We start from the raw sequence: 13,867 nt of genomic DNA on the forward strand, positions 1-13,867 counted from the left end.
TCTTTTGGTTAATGAAGAAATAAACAATATGATTTCCAATTGGCTACATTATGTTAGGAAAAGATGTTTAAAAGATTCGAAGATGAACTAGGAAATATTGTTGTTGCTTCAATTAAGGGGGAATGTTGTATGTTGTAATTTACAAACTGTTGTAATAGTTGTATGTCGGTTAACTCTATAAACAAAAGTTACAATTGTTGATAAAAGAAATCATATTTGAAGTGTTCTTGTAAATACTTAGAATGCATAACTCTTGAGTTTATACCTTTTTCCTTTCTCTACCATCACCTAAATCTAAATAAAAAAAATGTAAAAAAAAAGTGATCTATTCTATTCTACAATCCCTGTTTGATTTCCAAATATTATATCGATACAAATTACTCAGAAAGGTAAAATAGTATATGATTATTTTTTAGCATCTATTTGAAATATATTTCAAATAGATGTTGACCGATATTATTTATGAGAATTGTGTCCACAGGTGTACACACATACCTATGACGAATTAATACAATAATATGGATGTTTCACTAAGTAATAAATAGAATGTGTACTTTTATGTATATAATGAATAGACTCCAATAAGGTTTGACAAAAAGAAATATTTAAAAAATTCTGGTTAGGATTTCCAATGACGTTTGGACTGAGCAATTTCAATAGCTCAATTAACATAAAGAAAAGATGCGAATAATTTCTTAGAATCTCAAATGTAGAAAATCATTTCATTATCCAATGTTATTATATAGGATAATGATACAATGCCCCGTTTTTTTACCCCCAAAGTTACCCGCCTACGTGGCAGTTAATATTTTAATATTTTTAAAACAGACGGGAAATGGAGGCAGCGGTCTGGGAAAGTTAGCGTGAAGTGCACGCGTTTTGATTGGACAAACTTTTTAAAAAAACACATTGGGCATTCTATTTTCCCTCGTTTCTTCTCCTCAACTTTCTTCTTCCCGTCAACTTTCTTCTTCTCCTCAACTTTCTTCTTCGAGCAGAGACGCAGAAAGGCATTTCAATCGCAAGGCTTTGTCTTCCCAAAAAAGCTATCGTTCCATAAAGGTTGGTGTTGTGGGTCACAGTGGAAGCAAATAACGGAGGTGTGGAGAGTGGTTTGGGTTGTTGGAGGCGGCGGCTTCCGCGAAAAGTGGTGGGTACCGTTCGATTCATTGGTTGGGCGCTCTCTTGTTGACGTATTTGTTGGTTGATTAAGGTCATTGACGGAACGAAGATTTCTCCGGTAGGTTATCGTGGAAAACCCCTTTTCGAAGATTTAATGTGGTTTTTTTTTTTACTTAGCATGTTGTGCCATTTTGCCATTAGAATTGATAACTGCAGTGAAACCCCAAAATGTGCGTATAGGGTTCTTTTGGTTTATCTACTCGTCCATTGTTAATATTGATGGTTTTGTCAGGGTTGGGATGATCCATATGTCCCTCGCACACATGAAGGTGTTCTGAAGTGGAAATATCCTATAATGCACTCTGTTCATTTCGTCTGTGAGGTTGTCCAAGTATTTGTTCCGAAGTTCAAAATTTAAATTAGTTGATTTGGTGTTATATTTTTTTGTAATATGACAATTTGTTGATGATGCCTTTGTTGGATTGTTGATTCCCATCATATGAAGTAATTAGCCATATGAAGTAATTCCTCCAATTGGACATGTGAAGTTTATTTTTGATTCCCGTCATAACAAGTTGTTGTATTTGTGAAGTAATTTATGATTCCTTGATTTGTGAAGTGTATTTTTTGTTGAATTTGTTTTGTTGTGATTCCTTATTGTATTATTATTAAATTTTTATAGGTTGTTGATGAATCATGGCTGGAAAGAGTAGGAAAGATAAAGTTTTAGAACAGGAACGAGTAAGTGTTTTGGGTATGTTATTAAATTGTGAATCGGACAAGAAGCCATATTTTGAAGTGCAGTGTGTGGACACTCCAATTCAACCTAATGGGTAACTTCTAACATTTTGTGTGTTCAATGAGTGTAATTTAGCACTGCTTAATGATGTCTGAATATTGTGTTGTATTTCATTTCGCAGTCATGACTGTGGGGTCCTAGTATTGAAATTCATAGAGATGTGAGATGGTGTTAGTCAATTTAATGGCAAAGCCCTGCCTGACTACACTACTGTAAGTTGACCGTTATAATATGTTTTATTATTTATTGTTTTTCTTTGAAGATTACAGTTGGTAACATTGTGTTGATGTTGTTTTTAGGAGGAGCTGCAATTAATTAGGCAGAAATTCGTTTGTGATTGGGTTTTAAATGAAGATAATGTCCTTCGCGATGAAGTTATTCAGCACTACGATCTGCTGTTGAAGAAATAGCTACTGTGAATGTAGAAATTATAATTCCATCACAAGATTTTTGAGACAATTTTACATAGGGATAGTTAGATTGAGGTAGACAAAGTCAATTATGTTGCCACAATTGTATATATTGTTTAATCATTTGTTGGAGTTAATATGTAGTTTGTACATTGACAGATACATTCATGATGACATGGTAATATAAACATCAATATACTTTAATTTGGGAAGGCAATTGTGCTATTTTCGATTGTATTAGTAAACTTCCAGTACAGCCTGTACAAAAACACAAATTATGTAATGATAGACTAGAAAAACAGTTGCAGTAGTTCCTGTACAAAAACTACAACGTAAAAAGGCACTTATGGAGTCAGAAAAGGACACTTAAATCTCCAACCAGAAAACTTTATTTTTAATTCAATCTTCAATTTGAAATACTTAAAGAAGTTTTATGGTGATGGTTGATGGTGATGGAGATATTTATATGGCCTTTGGATTGTGTCCAAAACACAAATTATGTAATGATAGACTAGAAAAACAGTTGCAATACTTCCTGTACAGAAACTACAACGTAAACTGGCACTTATGGAGTCAGGAAATGACACTTAAATCTCTAACAAGAAAACTTTATTTTTAATTCAATGTTAAATTTCAAATACTTAAAGAAGTTTTATGGTGATGGTTGATGGTGATGGAGATATTTATATGGCCTTTGGATTGTGTCCAAAACACAAATTATGTAATGATAGACTAGAAAAACAGTTGCAGTAGTTCCTGTACAAAAACTACAACGTAAAAAGGTACTTATGGAGTCAGAAAAGGACACTTAAATCTCCAACCAGAAAACTTTATTTTTAATTCAACCTTCAATTTGAAATACTTAAAGAAGTTTTATGGTGATGGTTGATGGTGATGGAGATATTTATATGGCCTTTAGATTGTGTCCAAAACACAAATTATGTAATGATAGACTAGAAAAACAGTTGCAGTACTTCCTGTACAGAAACTACAACGTAAAAAGGCACTTATGGAGTCAGGAAAGGACACTTAAATCTCTAACAAGAAAACTTTATTTTTAATTCAATGTTAAATTTCAAATACTTAAAGAAGTTTTATGGTGATGGTTGATGGTGATGGAGATATTTATATGGCCTTTGGATTGTGTCCAAAACACAAATTATGTAATGATAGACTAGAAAAACAGTTGCAATACTTCCTGTACAGAAACTACAACGTAAAAAGGCACTTATGAAGTCAGAAAATGACACTTAAATCTCCAACCAGAAAACTTTATTTTTAATTCAATGTTAAATTTCAAATACTTAAAGAAGTTTTATGGTGATGGTTAATGGTGATGGAGATATTTGTATGGCCTTTGGATTGTGTCCAAAACACAAATTATGTAATGATAGACTAGAAAAACAGTTGCAGTACTTCCTGTACAAAAACTACAACGTAAAAAGGCACTTATGGAGTCAAGAAAGGACACCTAAATCTCCAACCAGAAAACTTTATTTTTAATTCAATGTTAAATTTCAAATACTTATTGAAGTTGTTTGTTGATGATTGATGGTGATGGAATTATTTTGACGGCCTTTGGATTATGTCCAAAACACAAATTATGTAATGATAGACTAGAAAAACAGTTGCAGTACTTCCTGTACAAAAACTACAACGTAAAAAGACACTTATGGAATCAAAAAAGGACACTTAAATCTCCAACCAGTAAACTTTATTTTTAATTCAATGTTAAATTTCAAATACTTAAAGAAGTTTTATGGTGATGGTTGATGGTGATGGAGATATTTATATGGCCTTTGGATTGTGTCCAAAACACAAATTATGTAATGATAGACTAGAAAAACAGTTGCAGTACTTCCTGTACAGAAACTACAACGTAAAAAGGCACTTATGAAGTCAGAAAAGGACACTTAAATCTCCAACCAGAAAACTTTATTTTTAATTCAATGTTAAATTTCAAATACTTAAAGAAGTTTTATGGTGATGGTTGATGGTGATGGAGATATTTGTATGGCCTTTGAATTGTGTCCAAAACACAAATTATGTAATGATAAACTAGAAAAACAGTTGCAGTACTTCCTGTACAAAAACTACATCGTAAAAAGGCACTTATGGAGTCAAGAAAGGACACCTAAATCTCCAACCAGAAAACTTTATTTTTAATTCAATGTTAAATTTCAAATACTTATTGAAGTTGTTTGTTGATGATTGATGGTGATGGAATTATTTTGACGGCCTTTGGATTATGTCCAAGCCATATTTCACGATATTATACAGTTTTAAACCAGTTGCAGTGCTTGGTGTACAAAAACGGAAACGTAAAAAGACACTTATGGAGTTAGACAAGGACACTTAAATCTCCAACCAGAAAACTTTATTTTTAATTCAATGTTCAATTTGAAATACTTAATGAAGTTTTATGATGATTGATGGTGATGGAAATACTTGTATGGCCTTTGGATTGTGTACAAATTTATCATTATGTAATGATAGACTAGAAAAACAGTTGCAGTACTTCCTGTACACAAATTACAACGTAAAAAGGCACTTATGGAGTCACAAGAGGACACTTAAATCTCGAACCTGAAAACTTTATTTTTAATTCAATCTTCAATTTCAAATACTTATTGAAGTTTTTTGCTGATGATTGATGGTGATGGAATTATTTGGACGGCCTTTGGATTATGTCCAAACCATATTTCACGTAATTATACAGTTTAAAAGCAGTTGCAGTACTGCGTGTACAAAACGTAAAACGTAAAAAGGCACTTATGGACTAACAAAAGGACATTTGATTATCGAACTCGAAAAGTTGGTTTTTTAAAAAATGTTGATGAACAACAAACATATTGAATCCAATATAGGCAAATCCTGCACGAATTACACAATTCTGGTTTTGTTGCTCATTGCAAAAAACATCAAATGTCATTCACAAACAACAACCACAAAGCTGAGAATGTGTTTGTCAATGTCATCGGAGTTGAATGTGGAGTGTCATATCCACCAAAAAATGTGATATTCATTAAACTTACAACCTGCAAAAAAATAGATTTTGTTAAGTTGAGGAACAATTTGGGGAACAACTCATCAAAATGCCATTTCAATCATCGAACAAGAAAATACGATAATGGGGTTTCATTTCCGGAAAAACATCACAAAAATAGTGGTTTCATTTGGGGAAGAACATCATAAAAATAGGGGTTTGTAATCGGATAGTAAAACATACCAGAGCACCCTTTGATTTGCAGAACAAGAACACTTCAAAGTAGGGCTTCCAATTCGACGCACGAAGCTATGGCAGCAATCCGCACTCTCGCCGCACTCAAGCCGCACTCTCGCCTTTAGTTTAAACCGCAAGTGAAAGTTCTATTTTTCTAACTTTTCCTTTTTCCTCTCTTGCGCGTGTATCACAACCTCATAATTCACTCCAACTTCTCTCACGCGTTTCTGGTCCCATTTCCTTAAAAATTATTAAAATATTAAGTGCCACGTAGGCGGGTAACTTTGGGGGTAAAAAAAGGGTGCATTCTATCATTATCCTATTATATATATATATATATATGTGGCCATATGTTAAATTGTTGACGTCAAGCAGAGAGACTTTAAACAAAGTTAATCTCTGAGACAGTGCTACGATTTTAGGATTTTTGAGGTTGATGGATGCTTCCAGAACATTTATTTATTAATTTACTATTAATAAGAACATGTTCTTTTGCATATACACCACCTCATGAATCAAACAAGTAAAAATATACCGACTTCGAATTTAAAAGATCAAAATTTTTCAGTTCAAGTACACTCATTTTTTATTTATGAATAAACTTTCATATGTTAAATAAAGTTACCCGTCTTTTATTAGACTTGCAATATTGGTATATTAAGGTTCAAATGCACACGAAAACAACTGTGTTACAGACATAATACATAGCTACATGCATTTTATTTAATATTGTATAGTAACTTCTTGAGAGACTTTTGCATGAAAAGCTACACATTTAGAAAATCATTTATCCAAGGTCCTCGAAGGTGATAATAACGATAATGTTTCATGTTCTTCCAACACTAGCTATTGTTGTACCAGAATTGCTTCTGAAGGTAGTCGATAATCTTGACGTCAACTTGAAAAGCTTTGGCGAGAACATCATCAGAGATGGGAGGCTTAGACCCAAACACAGCATTTGCAATAGTGATAACACCAGGGTTTTGGCTGCTAAGAGCAGCAATGGCCACAGCATTTCCATAACCAACGTTTTGCTGGAAGTGAATGAGACCAATGGGGAACACAAACACATCACCTTTGTTCAACACTTTGGTGAATAACCTGTTGTCGTTCTGGTTGGACGCCACAAAACCAACGTAAAGGGTACCTTCCAAAACTACAAGAATCTCTGTTCCTCGAGGGTGCGTGTGGGGAGGGTTCAAACCCTTGGGTGCAAAATCTATGCGAGCCAACGATATGCCAAGTGTGTTCAAACCTAATATTTCATTCACAGTCACCGCTGTCACCTTTGAACCTAACGGATTCGCAGTGTCGCCTGCTCCCAATCCACGATAGAAGAAATCATCAGCATAAGCAAGCTTTGGATCCTTGCAAAACTTTCCATTCACGAACACTGCACATTGAACAAAGCCACCAAATAAGAGACTTTTGTTTTATACATAGACATGTGCAGATTATTCTTGACAGAAAAAAGCTACAAAATTTATATATGTATATATATAATGTTATATATTTATATATATACCGCCATATATACCACCGGTTTTGGTGTCATTGATAGCCACACAGAAATCTTGCAGAGGGCTTGGATCATAAGCAAAGGCAACAGAGGATGCCAAAGCCAATAGAACAACAAGGAACTGAACAACCTTCATTTTTGTTCCTAACTATTGTAAGTGTGAAATATGTAAGAGTTGATGATTTTGCAGCATGGGAAGGTAGGTATTTATAGGGGTTTGTGTGTTTTACAGTTTTCAGGATTAGATAACTATTTGATGGTTGAATAATTCTTAATGACTACCAAGTTTGTTTATCTTAGATTAATATTGCTCCATGACAACTTCAATATTGCCTTGTACAATCGACAGTGTACGTACCCACTACCTGTGCTTCAAATATTAGTTTTCTAATGGGAGCTGGTGAATTAGAGACTCAGAGTTGTTGGTTTTGAGAACCGGCGGCTACAATTTTCTGACCATTTTCTAGAACGTGTGCAAGACCTTAACTAGTGCTACACCTCATTGCTTTTATTTGTTTTTGTGCCAAACTCTTTAATTGGTCCTTCGTGTTACCGTTCTGGAGTAAGTGGGGGATAATGGAAATTTTTATAAGGCAAATTTTTCATTAATTTATCTGCTCACAAAGTCTCTGATCTCTATCCGTGAAGTAACTAAGTTGCTTCCTTGATTTTTTTGTTAATTTTCTCACACCACCTAAGGATTTCAAAAGCACAAGTGTTTGAAGATGAATCACTCACACAAGCGACGTATAGGTGAATATGATATGATAGGACTTGTACCGAAAAGAAGAGTTGTTATGAAGCAGGTAATTAAGAAGTTCGATGACAATGACTTTAAAACTAATTGTGTGAATCTTTATTTTTAGAAACTTGGAATATCCCAATTGAAAGATTGTGATCGTTCTCCAACCCTTTTACTTTCCTATTGCAAAATCACAAAAACATAGCGTGTTTTTATTTTTATCTTTATCCTTATGGACAAATATACGCACTCCCAATATACTTTTGACAAACCATATGTTTTTATTTTTTTACTGTATTGGATGCATTAATGCAAAATGGTCTAATGTATATCTTCTTTAGTATTTTATGTGTACTACTGAGCAACTTAGTAATGATAATGTAAGTTAAGTTCTCAAAACATGACATACATAGTTATCTGAAGATGAAGATAATGGAGGTAATGATGGTGGCATGGATAGTGGAATTCACGATTCCAAATAACTGTTGTTTTAACGTCTGGGAGAGTTAGGATTTAAGAAAACGAAAAGGTTCGCTTTTGGCCCACATACGTGAATGGGCCAGTACATTTTATGTTTTTGGGCCCAAAACCCTCGCTCAGGCCAGTGTATAATGGGCCAGAATTCCAAACAAAAGGCCCTGGTCCTTTACACTGAAAAAGTTGGAATTTGAAGAAGTCCCTGGAATGAGAGTGTGAAAGTGAAGATAGTTTTTGAGGAAGAAGATCGATGAATCCTTCGAGTAACAGCGCTGGTCTTTCTTCAACGCTCTCATCTCTGAAAAACCTAATCGCTCTCTCAAACGACGTTCTCTCTGTAACACCATCCCCACCAACCCTAAACACTAACCTAATACAATGCCCTTTCAGTCCACACCATCTGATTCCTCCACACGCGCTCTTCCTTCACCACCTTCGTTGCCCTTCCTCTCCGCGCCCTCTTCCCGATCTCACTCACTCTCTCACTTACCCACAAACCCTCCACAACTCTCCCTCTGATCAACTCTCTTTCTATCTCCACTCCCTCTCCAACTTCTTCTACCGTGATTGCCCCGCCGTCGTTTCTTTCTCCCCTGCGGACGCCCTCACCAGAACCGCCACCCTCACGCTTCCCGCCTTTTTATCTCTCGAATGCGCCGACACAGATACCCATTCCAACCTAATCCCACTCTCCCACCACGCGCCCATTCTCCCCTCTCACTACTTCTCCATCGCGCGTGAACTCCAGGCCTGGAACGATTTTCCCACCACCTTCTCCAACTCCGTTCTTCGCGCCATTTCAGGTCTCGGAATCGCCAATGAACATCACTTAATGGATTGGATAATAGCGAATTCGCCTAGATACGGCGTCGTTGTCGACACCGCTATGCAGCAGCATATGTTTCTGTTATGTTGTTTGTGTCTCAAGTCGATTATAAGAGAAGCTTCCGTTTCCACGGAAAGCCAAAATGCTCACGTAATTTGCCCCGTTTCGAACCAGGCTTTGACGTGGTTGGCGTATCAGGTTTCGATCCTTTACGGTGCAGCGAACGGGAAGGGTTTTGTTCTTAATTTTCTGAAACATTGTATTACTGTTGGTGCGTCTGTTCTGTTGTTGTTTCCTTTAGAAGACCAAGGTGCTTCGAAGCACGAGTCTAAGAATTTAGATAAAGAGAGTGTGGACATGAAGGATGTCAAACCTGCTGCTCCAGTTGCCGAAAAGAAAAATTCCATACTGAATAGGAAGATTTTTGTGTCCCAAGTTGCAGCGGCTGTTGCCGCATTGCACGAGCGATCTTTGTTTGAACAGAAAATTAAGGGATTTTGGTTTTCTCAGCAGCCAAGTAACTATCAGCTGTATGTTTTATTTCCTCTTCACAATTTGAGTATTTCTTTGTCATAAATGCTTCTTTGTTGTGAAAACTATGGGGTATGAGTTGTGTCTTTTGTATTGTTATGATCATTTACAATCAAATAATTGGGATTTTGCGAGCTTAATCTGAATTATATGCAGCTTTATTTCTGCAGGGTTGCTGAGCATTCTTATTTGTCTGAGAAAGCAAATGAGGAGCGGGCAAAACGTCCTGATTATACACCCATAATTGATCATGATGGCATTCATAGGCCACAATCATCTAACCAGGTACTATTAATATTGAATAATTTTCTGTAGAACAAGTTCTGTTCTGGTATTGCGTTTCTTTAGTTTGCCTTAGTAGACAGGTTTTACTCCTTTCTTCACATTTTTTAGCACTTAGAGAACTGGACTTCTTATACCTTATGTCAGGAGAGGTTGGGTTTTAAATGAATCTCAATATCTTAAGGCATTCCTCCGAGACTCTTGGTCGTGGAATATCCTAGGTCCTCCCGGAGAAGAAATAGACTGTTCAATCCACATTCTATCTATTTTTCCTACTGTTATGCGTTTATGACCTTGGAGCAAGTTATTATAAATTTTTGCCAAGTTCCTGCTACGTACGAGACTGTTTGTTTGAGGAAATATTTTCAATTTTGTCGTTGTTTTGCACTTTTAAAACATGAAGTTTGAAATAGTGATAACAGAAAACGGTAATAGAAAATTGTTTGAATTGTTTCTCATGTAAATTTAAACTTCTTATTAAATCAGGAAATAAACGAAAATAAGGTGGCATTTAATAATTAAACACCTTTACATACAGCCCCTAACCCATCCCGGGAGTGAATATTATATTTCCTTTCATTGTACCTGTTATTAAACATGTTTTCTATTTCTATCAATTGTAGGAATCATCTAGAGAAAAGACCCGAGAGGAGTTGATAGCTGAAGAAAGGGATTACAAACGTCGAAGAATGTCTTATCGTGGCAAGAAGACAAATCAATCACCTTTACAGGTTAGAAGTACTGCATTAGTTATTGAAATTTTCTACTTATATTGTTGAATCATAGTAATTTCATGTACTTGGTCATGATTTCATTTTCCAAATGCTCCTTTTCTGTATTAAAGCTGAATAATCTTGTGATCTAGTAATCGTCCCATAATTGTTATAGTTGGTAGCTTGGAGAAACTGTTCTATCAGAGTTGTTGCATACTTGTTTTGGCTTATATGTCATATAACACTATTTAATAATAAATTATCTGAGAGATTTTCATTTTTTTTTTAAATTTAATTCCTTACTTTAAGCTAATTTATACTTAATTTTAAATTCCTTCTGGAAGGTGATGAGGTACATGATAGAGGATTTCATGGAGCAAATCAAGCGGGCTGGGGGTTTTGAGAACCCTGTGAAGATGTCTGAAGAGGGTGGATTGTTTCCATTTAAGCCTCCTGGCCATGACATTTCCATGGAAGCCAGTAATTCAACAAGAGCTAGTATTGACTCACCTGCAGTGACAACAAGCAACCCACGTTATTCTCAGCAACAATCACAGTCTAGCTTTTGCGATGAAAGCAAAGAAATGGATGTTTCATTTTCTAGAGATTACAAACAACTCAAACATGAGCATCATCGAAGCCATCATTACCGAGATGATCAATGGAATGCTGACAGAGGAAAAGATCATAGAGACCGGCCTTCTACAAGTCATGAAAGACACTCAAGTCATAGTAGACCACGTGAGCATAGTAGTCATCAGAACAAACAGGATTACTGCTCAAATAGAAAGAAGCATGATAACTCATCTAGATCGAGGGATAGGCGGCAGAATGACACTCACAGGAGTCATATTTCAGATTCTTTCCCAAATAAGACATTTTCAGACCGATATGATCCTTCAGAATCTCTTGATATATGTGATGATGATATATCCTCTGACGCCAAATATATCAAGTCCGATAAATTTTATGATAAGGAACATTATTAGGTTGGTCTTGGTCAGAACTGTGAAGATACTACACCTCTTGTGGCCTGTGGGTAAGTTATGCTACCTCTTTAAATGTTGTATGCATGTAAATTTGAATGTAAATTGCTACTTTTGACGTGGTTTTTTTTTTGCATAAATTTGCAGTAATAACTTACCAAGCTTCGGCGATTTTGACAATGTATCCTCCTTTGTATCCTTAATTCTGAAAGCACATTTATTTAAGCAAGCTTTACTTGGACTGGTTTATTGATGTTGGTGGTAGCTATTATCACCGTTGTATTTTTTATTTTTCCTCGATAGAAAAGCATTAAAAATGGCAATTATGTCATCCACATTAGATTCATTACATAAGATTTTTTATTTTAATTATCTCATGGTTGTTTTACTTAAACTTAACTACGTAGTTTCTTCAGTACATTGTATTGTGTGTGTGGCTATGTGGCAGTGCTAGGAAAAATGAAACAGTTTGGATAGTGCTTTACTTAGGATGTTGAGTCATTTAACTACAACTAGAGCAATTATATAGTTTATATTATCTAACAGGCATCTGAAATTTTATCTTGTCTTTTTGTAACGTTTTTGTCGTTTTTGTGTCTAACAAAGAAGTGATTGGAGTTGGATTCTGTCTGAACTTGAGCTTTTTTTTGTTTCAACAACTTCCCTGATGTGTTCTCTCCCCGTCATTTGTTCCTAACCTTAGCATAGAATATGGCAAGGTTGGTGAAGGTTGTCGTTATTGAGGCTTTTATTTTTTTGAGAAAATTTGTTGAATATTTTTGCATTATTGAGATCGAAATGCCTTTGTCTCGGCTAATTTCTCATGCTTTGATTCCAGACCAGCTGAAATCAACAGAGTCTTTCACTTTCTTCCTGAATTCCCTCTGCCCTTTTTAGATACTTACTGATTTAAAGAGACAGACTCTTCAATGGGCTTCGTAGGTTTCTTCATTACTTATTGGAAGAGACCCAGCTATGATCGTGTGTCTGCGGTCAATGTGTCCAGATATCAGAAGGTAATTATACTAAGAGTGAGGGAAACAAATATGGCAATGGTGCTGTTTGCATCTTACTGTAAATGGCAACTATCTCTGTTCTATCTGTTTATTCAATTTTTTGTTGCAAAGAGGGCTCCTCGGGCCTTATTTATGTCAAAAGATAGATTCTGAATGATTGGCTTAAGCGGTTAAACGGTTACAATTTTAATATATATATATATATATATATATATATATATATATATATATATAGTTAATTAAAAGTGTTTACAATTTGTTCTTAAAATATTTTGCATCTTTTATTATCCTGTACACAATTTTTGACATGGTATTTAAAGAATTAAAAAATTAAAGGAAAAGAAATTAGATTCTTCCATAGTATACATTCAAATTCAAATACTATAACTGAATAAAAATATATAGATTTTTTTTTTCAAAAAGAGAAGATGATACCTCAGTTCAAGACTTAGAACTCAAACATTTAGAAACTTGGACTTTCATCCTAATTACTTAAATAGTAGTATCACAATAAAAGTAGGGTCTTTCTTCCTGCATTTCCAAAATTTCTTTTATACCTCCAAACTTTCTTTAAATTCTCAAAAAATCTTTTGATCATTTAAGAAAATTCGTAGACATCATACTTCCAAAATTATGTTGACTCCGAAAGTTAAAATACATTACCGGAAGTCGACTTCTGAAAGTCAAAAATTATTATCGGAAGTCGACTTCCGGAAGTCAAAAATTTTTGAAAATCAACTTTCGGAAGTCAAAAAATATTTTCGAAAGTCGACTTTTGGAAGTCAAAAAACATTTAGAAATTAATTTCCGTAAGTCAAAAAACAAATTTTATTTTGAATATTTTTAATTCTTTTTAAAATTTATATTTTTTAACTTTTAATGATCTTTTTAGTTTATTTTATTTATTTTTTATGTTTTCATATTTCTTAATATATATTTTTAATATATATAATTTTATTTTTATTTAATATACTGAAAAATAAATATAAATATAAAAATAAGTAAAATTAAAATAATATTACTTTAAATAAAAAAAATAAAAAATTTATTCTGCTTTAGATATTATTTATATATGTTATTTTAAATATGATTTTTTAATTCTTTTTTATTTTTATTAAAATTTTAATAAATTATATATAAAAAAATTTAAATTTAAAAATGTAAAACATATATAGTTGAAAAAATTTTAAAAATTTGATTAAAATTAAATATTTAAATTTT

General features: G+C 34.1%; 2 protein-coding genes across 4 annotated transcripts; one reads left to right on the plus strand and one right to left on the minus strand.

Moving 5' to 3' along the window:
* Positions 1 to 6,165: 6,165 nt before the first annotated feature.
* LOC114190376 (germin-like protein subfamily 1 member 13) lies at positions 6,166 to 7,330 on the minus strand. Of its 2 annotated transcripts, none has more exons than XM_028079228.1 (2): positions 7,092 to 7,330; positions 6,166 to 6,947 (listed from the first exon to the last, which is right to left on the minus strand). In XM_028079228.1, exons 1-2 carry the CDS (start codon positions 7,207 to 7,209, stop codon positions 6,397 to 6,399), a joined length of 669 nt encoding a protein of 222 aa, XP_027935029.1. In that variant the 5' UTR covers positions 7,210 to 7,330; the 3' UTR covers positions 6,166 to 6,396. The 2 variants fall into 2 exon arrangements, with proteins under 2 accessions (XP_027935029.1, XP_027935028.1); XM_028079227.1 differs by having other exon boundaries at positions 7,080 to 7,330.
* Positions 7,331 to 8,467: 1,137 nt separating this feature from the next.
* Positions 8,468 to 12,821, plus strand: LOC114191904 (U11/U12 small nuclear ribonucleoprotein 48 kDa protein). Of its 2 annotated transcripts, XM_028081355.1 has the most exons (6): positions 8,468 to 9,648; positions 9,820 to 9,934; positions 10,555 to 10,662; positions 10,989 to 11,683; positions 11,778 to 12,349; positions 12,469 to 12,821. In XM_028081355.1, the coding sequence occupies exons 1-4, from the start codon at positions 8,543 to 8,545 to the stop codon at positions 11,631 to 11,633; spliced, it is 1,974 nt and encodes a 657-aa protein (XP_027937156.1). In that variant the 5' UTR covers positions 8,468 to 8,542; the 3' UTR covers positions 11,634 to 11,683; positions 11,778 to 12,349; positions 12,469 to 12,821. The 2 variants fall into 2 exon arrangements, with proteins under 2 accessions (XP_027937156.1, XP_027937155.1); XM_028081354.1 differs by having other exon boundaries at positions 11,778 to 12,821.
* The last annotated feature ends 1,046 nt before the right edge of the window (positions 12,822 to 13,867 follow it).

The sequence above is a fragment of the Vigna unguiculata genome, chromosome 7 (genome assembly GCF_004118075.2).
Source record: "Vigna unguiculata cultivar IT97K-499-35 chromosome 7, ASM411807v1, whole genome shotgun sequence".
Taxonomy (NCBI): domain Eukaryota; kingdom Viridiplantae; phylum Streptophyta; class Magnoliopsida; order Fabales; family Fabaceae; genus Vigna; species Vigna unguiculata.

What these genes read in the sequence shown, in the direction of transcription:
- LOC114191904 (XM_028081354.1), top strand. Translation starts at nt 8,543, where the DNA reads ATGAATCCTTCGAGTAACAGCGCTGGTCTTTCTTCAACGCTCTCATCT. An exon ending in CAGCCAAGTAACTATCAGCT is followed by an intron (nt 9,649 to 9,819) that starts GTATGTTTTATT and finishes TTATTTCTGCAG; the next exon opens with GGTTGCTGAGCATTCTTATT. An exon ending in GGCCACAATCATCTAACCAG is followed by an intron (nt 9,935 to 10,554) that starts GTACTATTAATA and finishes TATCAATTGTAG; the next exon opens with GAATCATCTAGAGAAAAGAC.
- LOC114190376 (XM_028079227.1), bottom strand. Translation starts at nt 7,209, where the DNA reads ATGAAGGTTGTTCAGTTCCTTGTTGTTCTATTGGCTTTGGCATCCTCT. An exon ending in AACCGGTGGTATATATGGCG is followed by an intron (nt 6,948 to 7,079) that starts GTATATATATAA and finishes TTCAATGTGCAG; the next exon opens with TGTTCGTGAATGGAAAGTTT.